General features: G+C 34.1%; 4 protein-coding genes and 1 non-coding gene across 8 annotated transcripts; 2 read left to right on the forward strand and 3 right to left on the reverse strand.

Moving 5' to 3' along the window:
• Positions 1-2,814: 2,814 nt before the first annotated feature.
• TRNAM-CAU (transfer RNA methionine (anticodon CAU)) lies at positions 2,815-2,899 on the forward strand. Its single transcript is given in 2 exon segments — positions 2,815-2,852; positions 2,864-2,899. It is a non-coding gene; the product is annotated as a tRNA-Met (tRNA).
• A 769-nt stretch (positions 2,900-3,668) lies between these two features.
• Positions 3,669-5,689, forward strand: LOC127242945 (vesicle-associated membrane protein 721-like). Its single transcript, XM_051262720.1, has 5 exons — positions 3,669-3,975; positions 4,792-4,933; positions 5,022-5,142; positions 5,215-5,277; positions 5,405-5,689. Exons 1-5 carry the CDS (start codon positions 3,786-3,788, stop codon positions 5,552-5,554), a joined length of 666 nt encoding a protein of 221 aa, XP_051118677.1. The 5' UTR covers positions 3,669-3,785; the 3' UTR covers positions 5,555-5,689.
• Positions 5,690-5,703: 14 nt separating this feature from the next.
• On the reverse strand, positions 5,704-7,734 carry LOC127242944 (pantoate--beta-alanine ligase). Its single transcript, XM_051262719.1, has 5 exons — positions 7,586-7,734; positions 6,554-7,181; positions 6,342-6,455; positions 6,102-6,233; positions 5,704-6,012 (listed from the first exon to the last, which is right to left on the reverse strand). The coding sequence occupies exons 2-5, from the start codon at positions 7,127-7,129 to the stop codon at positions 5,896-5,898; spliced, it is 939 nt and encodes a 312-aa protein (XP_051118676.1). The 5' UTR covers positions 7,130-7,181; positions 7,586-7,734; the 3' UTR covers positions 5,704-5,895.
• Positions 7,735-9,869: 2,135 nt separating this feature from the next.
• LOC127243072 (F-box/kelch-repeat protein At3g24760) lies at positions 9,870-11,435 on the reverse strand. The gene has a single exon (XM_051262925.1). It carries the CDS (start codon positions 11,243-11,245, stop codon positions 10,157-10,159), a length of 1,089 nt encoding a protein of 362 aa, XP_051118882.1. The 5' UTR covers positions 11,246-11,435; the 3' UTR covers positions 9,870-10,156.
• A 64-nt stretch (positions 11,436-11,499) lies between these two features.
• LOC127243073 (uncharacterized) lies at positions 11,500-14,009 on the reverse strand. Of its 4 annotated transcripts, none has more exons than XM_051262928.1 (5): positions 13,787-14,009; positions 13,592-13,667; positions 13,129-13,490; positions 12,727-13,003; positions 11,504-12,524 (listed from the first exon to the last, which is right to left on the reverse strand). In XM_051262928.1, the coding sequence occupies exons 1-5, from the start codon at positions 13,790-13,792 to the stop codon at positions 12,505-12,507; spliced, it is 741 nt and encodes a 246-aa protein (XP_051118885.1). In that variant the 5' UTR covers positions 13,793-14,009; the 3' UTR covers positions 11,504-12,504. The 4 variants fall into 4 exon arrangements, 3 of the variants coding, with proteins under 3 accessions (XP_051118883.1, XP_051118884.1, XP_051118885.1); XR_007836929.1 differs by having other exon boundaries at positions 11,506-11,886; positions 12,323-13,003; XM_051262926.1 differs by having other exon boundaries at positions 11,500-13,003.
• Positions 14,010-14,033: the final 24 nt, after the last annotated feature.

Consider the following 14,033-nt stretch of genomic DNA (forward strand, 5'->3'; position numbering starts at 1 on the left):
TGGAGTATTAAAAAATAATACTTCATCCGTCCCAAAAGTATAGTCTTATTATATTGAACACGAGATTTAAAAAATATTGATATTATATTGGTAGTTGGTAAAAAATAAAGATAAATGACTTTTTTTGTCCTTGTGAGTATATTAGTGTAAAAAATAGTGACAATTGTGTAATAATAATGAAAAAATAAGAATAGTTTTATGGTGATATGATTATTTATGGAAATGAGACTATTGTTTTGGGACGGAAAAGAATAGTAAATAAGACTATTGTATTAGGACGGAGAGAATAATATTTTATTGATTATTGAAAGTGTGTAAGAATTTTCGACATTTTTATCATTTGATTTTATGTATTTTCTTCGTCCGTCTCTAAACATCACATTTGTCTTTTGCGTCATTGTTTTTAATATTAAAAATATTCTTATATTTGTATAATTTTTTATATAAATGTCCTTCTATTAATATTACAAGACACTAATGAAAGTATTTTTGTAATTTTTTCTTAATTTATACTATATTTTGATATAATAAATAATATTCAAATAAATGAGTCCTTATAGCGTCCTGATGTATTATAAAATAATTGTATGACCTATGGATTAAAGAGTTGAAGGTTTTTTACTTTGACTTTATATTTTATAACTATTTTATACAAATATTATTATTTTTATATATTGTATTAATACGAGTATTTTTTATTTTTTATTTATATTATACTCTGTTCACAAACTAATGTTATACTTTTTTATTTGGGACGTCCAACAACTATTGTTTAATTTTCTTTTTTAAACTTAAATTTTATATTTTTACTCTCCATTCATTTATTACTTTTAATCTCTACCATACAATTAAGGACAAATTTGTCGATTCATAACAAAAAGACAATCACTTAAAGAACCGTGCAAATATACTTTAGGATAATAGAAATTGGACGGAGAAAATATATAAATATAATATTAATATTAAATTTTTGTATGTAGAAAACAATCGAATACTTTGCTCGGAACGAATGTAATACTCCCTCCGTCCCACATAATTTGTCCATATTTTCTATTTTCATCCGTCCCACATAACTTGTCCTTTCTATTTTTAGAAATATAATTATGGACTTTAATCGCATTTTAAATTTTATAATTTTTTAATTTTAATCAAATTATTTACTTATCTTAATCTTAATTTATAATTATTTTTACTGATACATTTCTTAACTACTTACTAATTATACTTTACTTAAATTCCCGTGTTTACAGTAACACACCCATATTATATGGGACGGAGGGAGCATATAAATTTAAAACATAAAATAATAAATTCTATCATTTAACAAACATTAATAAATATTACTGAACATTTTAAGACAAAGTTCGAGCACGGCAGTCACATGTTTGCGCTATCTTTTCTCCTCACATTATTATTATTTTAATTGTTTATTTTATTTTATTTTATTTTTTTATCAATTATTTGAGATTCCTCGTTCAAAGTTCTAATCTGAAAAAATTATTCCTAGTCCCTTATTTAAAGTCTGAAGTTGATCTCAAACTATTTATATATATAAAAAATTCATTCTTATAATGGATTATGAAGATCAGACTTGAAATAGAATATTGTCTTCTTTTTATTTTTAATTTTTTTATTATTTTCAATTAAAATATATTTACTTTTCATATAAATATTATAAATAATATTTACTTTAAGAACAGAAATAAAAACATACTCCGATCCATATATAAAAATATATTTACCCAATTTCAATAAAAAAATATATATATATTTCTTTGTCTCATATATGGTGAAATATTTAATTTTGAACAGGAGAATTTAAAAATATAATATTAAATAGAATAAATTGATAATTAAGTGATGTAACTTGAAAAATAAGTAATTTTTTATTTAAATTATATGATGTGATAAAATATAATTAATTATTTTTTATTTTAAAATATTATAAAATATGTAAGACAAATCATAATAAAAAAATATTATAAGATATATCAAATGGAAATACTATTTTTCTCTTATAAAATATTAATTAAAAAGTTATTTATCCTAATAACTTTCCACAAATAACTATATACAACAGATTTGCCTTTATAGGTAAATAATCAATCACCAACTTTTCAGTCAAAGGGTTGTTTCCACTTAGAGCATGTAAAGTGTTGAAAATATACCGTTCTAATTTAAAATATTATTTTTTTAAATCTATTTATATTTTTACTTTTTTTTTAAAAAAAAGTAATTATCAAAATACTTTTTAATTTTTACTTCAATTACAAAATACTATTACACATCAATTTTTTTATACATAATATCAAATGATGAAACTATCGAAATTTTTTTAAAACTCTCACTAACTAATCAAATATATATATTTTTAATATATTATAAAATCTCAAAATACTCATTTGATTTGATTTGGGAGAGAGGAAATAGTCTCTATTACCAGTTATAAAATTTACTTCAAAAAATAAAAATATAAATTAATACACCCTGTAAGTATTACATGAATTTTAAAGCATTGGGCCGATGCAACATGGATATTGTCATGTTTTTTTTTTTTTTTTTTTTTTTTTTTTTGAAATTGAAAAAAATAAATAAAATATACATATATATATATATATACACAACAACAAAACCTAACAAATTATTGCTGGACCTTTGTATCAATGCATTCTATATGCTCTTACATGGGTTAAATTTTTCAATTAAATTTCTTATAATGTAAATTTACCCTAGGGCCACAATAATTTTTGGGCCTGGGATCTAACTAGGCCTATATATGATTAATTATGAAAATTAATAAATTACGTGACAAAAGGGGTGGTGGCGCAGTTGGCTAGCGCGTAGGTCTCATAGCTAAAGAGTTATCCTGAGGTCGAGAGTTCGAGACTCTCTCACCCCAATATCTTTTTTCTTTTATTATTTTAAATATCCGAAATTATTGACTCTTTCAATAGGATATAAAAAGCGTGGTTCTAAAGCAACAGTAATCGTTAGAACGACTTTTCAGTTAGCCTACACTGAGCTGTCGTGTCCCGTCTCACCTTATAATTATCCCAATAATAATAATACTAATAATAATAATTATTACATATTATGAAATAATAAGTTGGTTGTCTTAACTCTCAACAAATCTTCATCCATAAGTTTTGGATTTTCCTTTATTTTTATTTTTTATAATATGTTAAATTAATATTTTGTGTTACATTTTACTACAATAATAATTACTAATTGCACAATATATCTAAATAAAATCTGCAAAGTTGCATCCCTTTTGTTTTTAAAAATAAAAAATAATTAAAAAGTACACCACCATAAATCGTATATTCAACTCAGGGCAAAGTCGCTATTTCCGTCTACGACTTTAGTTGTATAAGTTATAATTATTATTATTTCGTCAATTTATCCCACCCTAAGAAACTTCGTAAAATAAAAGTAAAAAGAGCAATAATTTAATTTGAAAAATCATTTTCTTCAATAAGGTCAATACAACGTTCTTTTGGTCACGATGGCATAGATGAAAATTATAGGTCTACGAGGGTTAATTTGGACAAATCACAAGCCAGATGAGGCTTCAAAATTCAAAAGAGGAAAGGTCCAGTGGTCGACACCGTGACGCTGCATCTTCTTTGACGGAATTTTCTCTCATATAAATAGCGTGTCCCTTTTATTTTTTTCGTGGTTTCATTTTTCTCTGCGCTCGTTTCCTTCCTTCCTTCCTTTGCTCCCACCGATTCTGCGGGATCGATTTGGTCTAGGGTTTATCGGAGGGAGAAGGAGGAGCACAGATGGGGCAGCAGTCGTTGATCTACAGTTTCGTGGCGCGGGGGACGGTAATCCTGGCGGAATACACCGAGTTCACCGGGAATTTCACCGGAATTGCGGCGCAGTGTCTGCAGAAGCTTCCGGCCACAAATAACAAGTTCACGTACAACTGTGATGGCCACACCTTCAATTATCTCGTCGAGGATGGATTTAGTAAGCTGCGCTGTCTCTGATCTGTTGTTTTTGCTCATTTGTGTTTAGATTCGTTTCTTCGATTCGATTGTTTGTGTTGCTGCATCTGTGTTTGGCTTGGCGATCGGTTCTCGGAGATTTTGACGCTGTTTGTTTGTGTTACTATTTGAGTTTTTAAAATTCGTTTGGTGAGGAGGATAGATCCTAGTTGAATGGTTGTGTTTTGTAGGTTTTGATTGTGAGTGGACTGTTATTCGTGTAGAATTGGTTTTAGATATGGCGCTTTCTACACTTATTTGATTAAATCGTAGTTTGCTGGTAACTTGAATTTGATCTTAATTGGAACATTATTTAGAATTTTGTGAAGAACTTACTTTACATAGCTGAGTTATGTTCGATAGCATCATTTCCAATTTTTGGTTGGACGGTTGCTCAAGCTTCATATCTTGTGCTTCCAATGGTTTTGAAAATTGAACTATTCACCTGCTTTAACTTTAGGAATCATATGCGAGGCGTGCTAATGTTACTCATACTCCAAAACTTGATGTTGCCTCGTGATTTTCTCTAAATGATTTTTCCTTCTCATTTCTCATTATATTGTGATGGATATATGAGGAACATAGTTTTATTGAACATTCTGTCTGTGTTAATCATATCTCTAGTATTGGGTAATCAAGTATCAAGTTGAGATAGTATTATATATTCTGAGCTTATTAAACAGATTCAATATTATGATTTCCTACGCAACAGAAATCCTGTCGTTATTTAGAATACTTGCGGAGGGTGGTTCTTAATTAACTTTGCCATCCTTTCCTTGATTATGTTCTTGATTGACAGCATATTGTGTTGTGGCTGTCGAATCCATTGGTAGACAAATTCCCATTGCATTTCTCGAGCGAATCAAGGAGGAATTTACCAAAAAATATGGTGGTGGCAAGGCTGCAACTGCTGTTGCAAACAGCCTGAATAGAGAATTTGGGTAATTTTACACATTCTTTTGGCTGCACACTGATTCTTAATGTTGATTACTTAACGAACTATCCTCGTGGCATGATCCCCAAAACTAGGCCCAAATTGAAGGAGCAAATGCAATACTGCATCGATCATCCAGAGGAGATCAACAAGCTTTCCAAAGTAAAAGCTCAGGTTTCAGAGGTCAAAGGGGTGATGATGGAAAACATCGAGAAGGTACTTGCTGGACCAGATCAAGATTGTCCGAATGTTCCCTTTCATTCAACAATAACCACTTGGCCTGTGTAGGTTCTTGATCGCGGAGAGAAAATCGAGCTTTTGGTGGATAAAACTGAAAATCTTCGGTCTCAGGTCTGTCACCGAGTATTTTTTAATTGATTCCTATCTGTCACCAAGTATTTTTTAATTGATTCCTATCGAACACTTTTACCTCTTCGACCACACAATTAATACTGATAACCAATATCTGTGATGATAGGCACAAGATTTCAGGACACAGGGAACCAAGATGAGGAGAAAGATGTGGTTGCAGAACATGAAGATAAAGCTGATTGTGCTCGGTATCATCATCGCCTTAATACTTATCATAGTGTTGTCAGTTTGTGGAGGGTTCAAATGCAACAAGTAATGCGTTCTTTCATTTTGTGTCCTGCCGTACCTATTCTTGTTTGTTGCTTGGTTAGCTTTTTGTTATGTATAATGAAATATTATGATCCACTTTACCCTTTGTTACATATATATATACTGTATTTTGAGTTTGTAATTATGGGCATCCTATTCAGAAAACTTAAAGAAGTTACATAAATGCAATTCTGAAGAAACCCGAGATACATGAATGTTGAAAATGTCGAAATAAGTTAACCTAAGGTTATCGTGTAGCTGTAGTTCATAAATCATAGCCATTGCTTCAAGAACTCAATTAGGATAAGTTTCTGGTACCTATTTTTCAAAGCAATTATGGTTTCTCTGTTAAATGTTGATTTCCATATTGTCGATTAGCCGAACATTCCCAAACCATGCCGCGACGCAGAATACAGCTGGGCTCTTGATCTCTTTCACCAGATCCAAATTTTCTTGATCTACAATCTGCCAGAAAACACCCAAAATATATAATGATTTACGGAGTGTTGTTATATATAACCTTGAATTACTATAATTTCTATCATGTGTTTCACCTCTGCGTAATCGACTTTTCCGCCTGCTTTGGTTATAGATTGCGCAACGGAATTTATTAGCTCTTGACAATTCACCTGACCCTTCTCTGCGGCAAGTTTAGCGCTGAAAAGCGATTTACTAATCGACAATGCCTGCCGATGGATAATTGATCTCTAACTTAGGACTCAGATAGACTTTTAGAAATATTTAGCACTCTAACCATAGGAAAATCTTGGCATGGAATTCAGTTAAGAATATACCTTTGCCCTCTCCTCCGGTGATAGACGCACATTTCTCGAACTCTTGGCAAGGCCATCGTCGTCTCTAACTATCTCGGTTCCAACCACCTTTATTCCAAAATCGAGATCTCGCACCTAAAACACAACGACAATCGATTGAATCAATGATTCACTTCTATGTTCTTCCTTATATAACTAATGAAGAACTGGAATCAATCAATCATGATCACTACCATTCTCTGTATGATCCTCCATTGTTGATAATCCTTCTTCCCAAACACAGCAACATCAGGCTCCACAATGTTGAAAAGCTTGGCAACAATGGTGGCCACGCCTCTGAAGAACACAGGTCTGCTCTTCCCACACAATCCTTTCTCCAGCCTCTCTACCCTCACCCATGTCTCGTGCCCATTCCCACTCTTCTCCACACACGAAACCACTTCTCCTTCACTTCTGTTTTCATCGATTTTCGACGAATTGCTCCGGCCGTAGCCGTACAGATCCTTCGGGTGGAAGACGACATCCACGCCGGCGCCGGAAATCGACCTCAATTTCCGAATGTCGCCGACAAAATCCGACGGATATGTCGAAAGATCTTCGGTGGGAGAGAACTGTCCTGGATTTACATAAATCGATACCACGATTGCCTCTGCGTATCTAAGAGACTCTCGAATTAGGGTTAGATGACCTTGGTGGAGATACCCCATGGTAGGGACTAATGCAATGGATTTCCCCTCCGCGCGCGCCGCCCTCGACCACCGTCGCATCTCCTCCTTGCCTGTGATAATCAGCGGCTCTTTGCTCGCCATTGATGCTGAAGTGAAGATCGAAACGCTACTAGCGTGCTTCGCAGGTACGTATCTGAATTAAATATCAACGACTAATTAAAGCTAATATCTATGGCGTTGTGTTTAGGAAGATGTTAACCAAATTACGCATACAATATCAACAACTGAGTAAACAAGCCTGTAGCTATTCCATCTACGGCGGTGTGTTTCGGAAAATATTAAACAAATTACGCCGGCGATGTTTTCCGAATCAACAACTGAATCAAGCTAATCCATCTACGGTGGTGTATTTTGGAATATATTAGCCAAATTACGCACCGAAACGGTGAATTCCGAATTATCTCCGAGATGAGAATGAAATTAGAGAATAGGAAACATGTAGAATATCGAAATTGGTGCAAATGCTTGAAATGTTCTAGCTACTAGGAATTATCATTGATCATCCATCTATAAGAGAAGAAAAGGAGTGTAACTTACGAGAATTTCGGGAGACATCTGCGACGACGATGGGTGCTTGTCGAGGAAGACGGTAGGTACTGTTTGGGAGTTAGATAGATTTGGTGGATGGCTTTTATTATTTATTTATTGGGCTTCGGATAGCTTTCGGTCTATTAATAAATATACTCATTTAAGGCGTGTCAGTTTTGTCTGTGTGTTGTTTCTACACAGCCCACACTGCCCGTTAATATACTGTTATCATTTAAGGCCGTGTTTGTTTGTGAGAATTTTTTCAGATTATCTATTTTTCTATTTTAGTCCGTCCATACTTGTACTATCTATCTATCATTATAAATATCTTTACAACTTATAATATATTATACATATTAATAAGATTATTTTAATCATTTCTATTTTATTCCTACTATATTTTAATATAATATTAATATTTTTAAAATTACGGTACGTGCTCTCGTGTGACTGAGAGTATTTATTTTGGTACTGGACTCCGCTCGGAAGTCTGAAAAGGCGGCGGGCGGCGGAAGACTTTGTCTTGGTGAGAAAGGCGGCGGAAAACTTAGAATTGAAAAAAAAAAAAATAAGGAGAAAATAACGAAGAAAGGAGGGAGAAAGAAGGGGGAAGAAAGGAGAGGCGGCGGCGTGGAGTGGTGTTTGCGTGTAGGAATAAGTAGGTTTGGTTGAGATGTTTGACCAACTAATTGGGTTTGGGTCGATAGTCCGACCGAACCTGATCCGAATTGGATTTGGACCCAATTAATAATCGAGACAACTTTGTATAACTCATATAATTAAATGAGTTAAAGTCTACAATTTCAATATGAAAATAATTCATCTAATATGTTTAATTAATATTATTTTAAATTTAAATATATTTTTTAAATTTTGCCAATCCAATTTAAATATTCATGAAAAACTTATGAAAATAAAATAAAATTTAAGTTAAAATTCTATAAAGTTGGGATTACACAAAGAATTGTGTTATGTATTAATATGTTATATATCAATTTTATGATATGAATAAATAGTTTTTACTTTAATATGCATATATATTATTTGTTTGAAAATTTTGTTAGTAGAAATTACAATATTAAATTAAAATTTTTAGATTGATCCGATTAATAAAATATCAGGTTAATGTTGCAAATATCAACTCGTTTAATTATACGGGTCAAATTCAGGTAAAAGGTTTTCGCTGTAGCTAAAAAATAAAGTAATGAACTGAAGATGTCTAAAAATTAATTTTACATTTAAAATTTCACATCAATACCTATTTATTTCAATTCAAAATTTTTACTCCCTCCGTCCCACATAATTTGTCATTATTTTCTATTTTCGTCCTTCCCACATAACTTGTCATTTCTATTTTTGGAAATATAATTATGCACTTTAATCGCATTTTAAATTTTAAATTTTATAATTTTCTTAATTTTAATTAAACTATTTAGTTATCTTAACTAATCTATAATTATTTTTACTAAATAATAATTATTTTTACTAATATACTTCTTAATTATACTTTGCCTAAATTCCAATGTTACAGTAATACACCCATATTACATGAGACAAAAGAAGTATCATTTAAATTTCAACTCAAAATACAGACTCTCAAACAAACATACTTTACACATCCATATATACTTCATTTATTGCGTATTGTAATTATTTATTTGATATTTATATTTAATTTTATAAAACATAATTTATTATTATAAAAAAATATTTATATTTATTCTAATTATAATACTATAATATATTATTATTAATTTTTATTTGTATTTTAAACATTATTTATTATATTTATAAAAATACTTTGCATTAAATCAAATGCATCTAAGTTTACAATGAGAATAAAAAATATTTCATTCGTCGTTATACTTAGCATTAAAAAATTCTTACATTTGTATAATTTTTACAAATATATTTATATTAATATTATAATACCCTAATGAAAATATATTTACAATTTTTTTTAATTTATACTTATATTTTAATATAAAAATTAATACGAGAGAACTTAGAGCCAGAAGCAGGATTACCCTCTCAAATCTCCCCGGGCCGGCCAGACCCAAATAATTAAGTCCAACCCGTTAAAATTGGTCGAATTCAAATCGGGTCACAACTCTACCAAAACTGTCCAAACCGGATGGGATCCTCAGCGCATTTTTTCGACCCATTCTTCACGCCCTCTCACCAAAGACCAAACTGATATATATATATATACACTCCTTGTATGTATATACATATGATATATATTTTATACTCCTCTGTCCAAGTTACAAAGTATATATATTTTTATTTTGAGACGTCCAAGCTATAAAGTATATATATTTTTATTTTGGAACGTCCAATTACAAAGTAACTATTTCACTGGATACCCCATTTTTTTTTACAAATACTTTTACAAAAATGTCATTACACTACTTTTACCTGCCCACTGTAATTAAAATATTATTATTTCTTAAAAGACAAAAATATCATTACACTACTTTTATCTACCCACTATAATTAAAATACTATTATTTTTTAAACTCCGCGTAAAAAAGTAAACGTATACTTTATCCGTGGACGGAGGGATTATATAAATATACCTTAAGAAAAACCCACCACCACATTAATATTATCTATCAGCCACGTCTTCTCTTTCGACGTCAGAAAATCCTTCAAAGACACGCCGGAACAGTAAAACCTCGAAACCCCCCGGAATATTCCCTCATCCACAGGGAATCTTGGAATCTTTCTCCACCTGCACCATTTTCCAGGCCTCCACCGGATTTCACAAATCTCCCCTCTCACCGTCTCCATCGCGTATACCACATTCCGGCCGCCGGCGAATCTCAGCCTCTCCTCTCCCCAAATCGAATCCTTCCTAATCAATAATTCCGACACCGATTCCTCAGGCATCGCCGCTATTTCTCTGTATTCCAAGCTTTCCTCGTCGATTCGCCACAGATTGAATTCCATGGCGCCGTTCAGACAGCACAGTCCGGCTAAAATCAGGCGATCCTGGTCGCCGGAAATCAGGCGCGTCATTACAGCTCCGGCGGGTTTCACTGTCCGGACGGCGCTCCACCGCCTTGTCCGGAAGTCGAACGACGAGAGAAAACCCTGCCGGGAAATCAGGACGTAGAATTTTTGGTTGTGTATTGCTGAGGAGAGGGTTCCATTCGCCGGCCGGAATATTCCGGGGAGCGGCGCCAATTTTTCCGACGAGTTGAATTCGGCGGTGTAAATCTCGGCGGCGAGGCCGTCGTCGCCGCCGCCGGCGAGGATGATCCTGACAGTATTAGGGCAGCCTGGTTCGGTGTACGTTTCCATCACGCGGTGGCGCATGGAAAACGGAGGGTCGAGTTTCGCCGGAAAATTCGACGGTGCGATCGGACTAGGGAGAGTGATCCAACGGTCGGAATCGGGGTCGAATGCGCAGGCGGCGTGATTGTCGTCGGAGAGGAAGAGCCAGCGGCGGCGCCGGCGAGAAAATAGGGTTTTGAAGGAGTGGGAGTGGATGATGGAATTCCATTGTTTGCAGACGGCGGCTGATCGGAGGACGGCGGGGATGTCGGAAAGATGGGAAAGGATGAGTTCTGTGAGGTCGGGTCCGAGGATGTCCCAACCGGACGGCGCCGGCGGCTGCGGCTGCGGCGGAGGTGGGACTGTAATTGAATTGGGGATGTTGTTCATGGCGGAGATGTGGTGGTGAGGGAGTGTTTGTTTGGATTTTAAGGTTGGCGGACGATAAGGCGGAGAGATTTAGGAATATGAGGGGCGAAGCAAACAAGGCGTAAGGCGTTGATCGGTACGCCGTGTCTGTCTCATTTGGCAGTTTTTACGTTGGAGAAGGAATAGTAAGACTCTGTGAGAGACTCCACAAATTTGGTAATTACTCAGTTATTATTATTATTTTTTTTACATATATTTTAAGTAATTTTGGAAGTTATGGAGCTTATATATTTGAAAATTTGATATCAAACTATCATTTAAATACAAATACAAATATAGAAATATATTTTCTTGTTTTTAGTATTATTATTATTATTTTAAAAAAAACAATCTATATGCAACGATTTAGCAATTGAGAAAAATAATTACTACATTACATACAACATAATGTTAATGTAAAATTGGAAGAAGTCTTTCTATATTACACAACATAAATGTTGTACTTTGAATTATTCAAAATGTGATACATATTTTCTCGCAGTTGTTACTCTTCCGATGCGTTTTAGGTAAACTTTCGACTTTAACACCACGAGGTCTCGGAGATTTGGATTAATGACATCACGATTACAAATTTATCTCCACACCACTAAGTTATTTTGAACCTAAAAGGAGAAAAAGTTTCTAGTGAGCAATAGTGAGTGAAAGTAGAATGACCCGGTGGTATGAGAGAAAATTTGGTTAACTATGAGATTATGAGTTTAAACTCCCGACGCTTCTAAGTTCACTTAGACGACTTATCTTGTCGGGGCTAGTTTGCAATAAAAGTGTCACGCCCTAAAAATAATATGTAATATATAATATTTGTTATGATTGTTACTGCATGTGCTAGTGCTAAAGAAATACAATACAATCATACAATAGATCACACATACTACACTAGAGATTTCAACATGATGCTAGTTAACCTAAGATGCTAGTATGTTCTGAAAATATATTATATGAGATTGATTAATTACAACTCATAAAACCAAAATTGGATAAAATTGGGATTGCACCAAACACATTACATTCTAATTAAATTTGAAGTTAAGAACTTACAAGTTTATTGCCTGCCATCTACAGGGCTGTCATTAATAACTTCAAAGTTCTTTTTCCAGAAAAGCTCATTCAACTATGGAACACCACCACCATTCATCTGATCTGATCTGATCTGATCTAGTTAAGTACCGTGGTAACATCTGCGTCCTTCGTCGAGAATGAGCCTTGAGTACCCAACACGATCACAATTCCAGCACGACAACTGCAGGGCAACGGCGAAGTTAAGCATTAGAACATAATTATGTCGACCAAATGCTTGTACTGTATGTATTGTGACAAAGTTAATCTACTTTTTTCGTTAGAGATAGATAGAATTACGTTAGCTACGTGAAATTTAGGGACGAAATTCCGTTACAAATATACTATTTTCTTGCAGTGGTACTGTGCAGTGTTGAGAGCCTTACATTCAGAATCTGTGGTGATCCAATTCCCGGATCTAGCAACGCACTGGTCTCGGACATGTAAAGGAGTCGAGGTTACGGAGGAATCAGTGTTTAGGATCTGGTTACGGCTTAGTGAAGACGCCGCCGCCGCCGTCGTAGCCAGCGCGGAGTAGACGGAGGAAGTGGTGGAGCAGCTCTCCACATCCCATCGGAAGCTGATTTTCGGGGAGTCATTGCTCAGTTGATCGTCGTCCGGCGTCGCCTTTAATGCTGCCCTGCTGTTCCTAAAATGCAAAACCTGTGGAACATGTTGTTTAGTTTTGATATACTAATCTTTGAGACACTGTATAATACTCTCTACATCCGTCTTTAAGGGTTAAAGAATAAATGAGTTTGAAAAGTTCTCGCATTGTTGTATTGTACCTTTCGACTAATAAATTTCCCTCCTTTCTCAGCCTTAGCAGCTGCAGCCCATTTGAGAAGCTCTTTCATTCTCGAAATGGCTTTCGTCTTGTCGCCTTTTGTCTTTTCCTTCTTGTTAGACGACGAAGATGACTGAGATGCGTCCGAAACAGGTAAAACTTGATTGCCTACAACGTTAACCGTAGATGATGATGATTCTGGATTTTGAGCACTGTCTTGTGTGTTCATCTTCATCTTATGCTGCCTTCTTCCGAAGCGTTCGATTCGCCTCAAGAGAAAGAGAAGAATCGGGCTCTTACAGTTCAATCCGCTCTGCTCAAATCCTCGTCGAATCCGAGTCGACAATCCGATCCCTTTTTGATCTGTAAGAATCATGAAAACACCACACCACACACTCAGTATATGCAAAAAAAGATAAAATGGATCATAGTAAGGGATCATTATAGATTGTGAATTTTCTCACCTTTATCCTCTTGTTTCTTGTTGAATGAACTTGGAGGCTCTTGTGCTGCATCACTAAGGCATCTAATAAGGATCTGCTATATATATATACATATATATATATATGTATATGTATATAAATGTAAGAAACGAGATTAAGTAACATGATGGATTCTCACACTATAAAAAATTAAAAATAATCAGAGTGCAAGCTCACCTGCATGTTAGTCACAGTGCTATTTTATTAACTAAACTGTGAGGAATCTGTGAGACAATTAGTCTGGTCAAATGAACAGCACACTAGAAATCTACCTGTGCTGTTTGTATGTATATATGTATGTATATACTGAAGATTCTCTCTCTCACTCTAGCTAATAATCTCTAACAAGAAAAGCTTGGGAGTAATCCAAGAAAGATGAAGGACAGACAGGTAGGCAATGAGTGAGGATTGTCTGTAATTTTGA

Source organism: Andrographis paniculata, unplaced genomic scaffold, assembly GCF_009805555.1.
Source record: "Andrographis paniculata isolate CXL003 unplaced genomic scaffold, ASM980555v1 Contig89END, whole genome shotgun sequence".
Lineage (NCBI taxonomy): Eukaryota > Viridiplantae > Streptophyta > Magnoliopsida > Lamiales > Acanthaceae > Andrographis > Andrographis paniculata.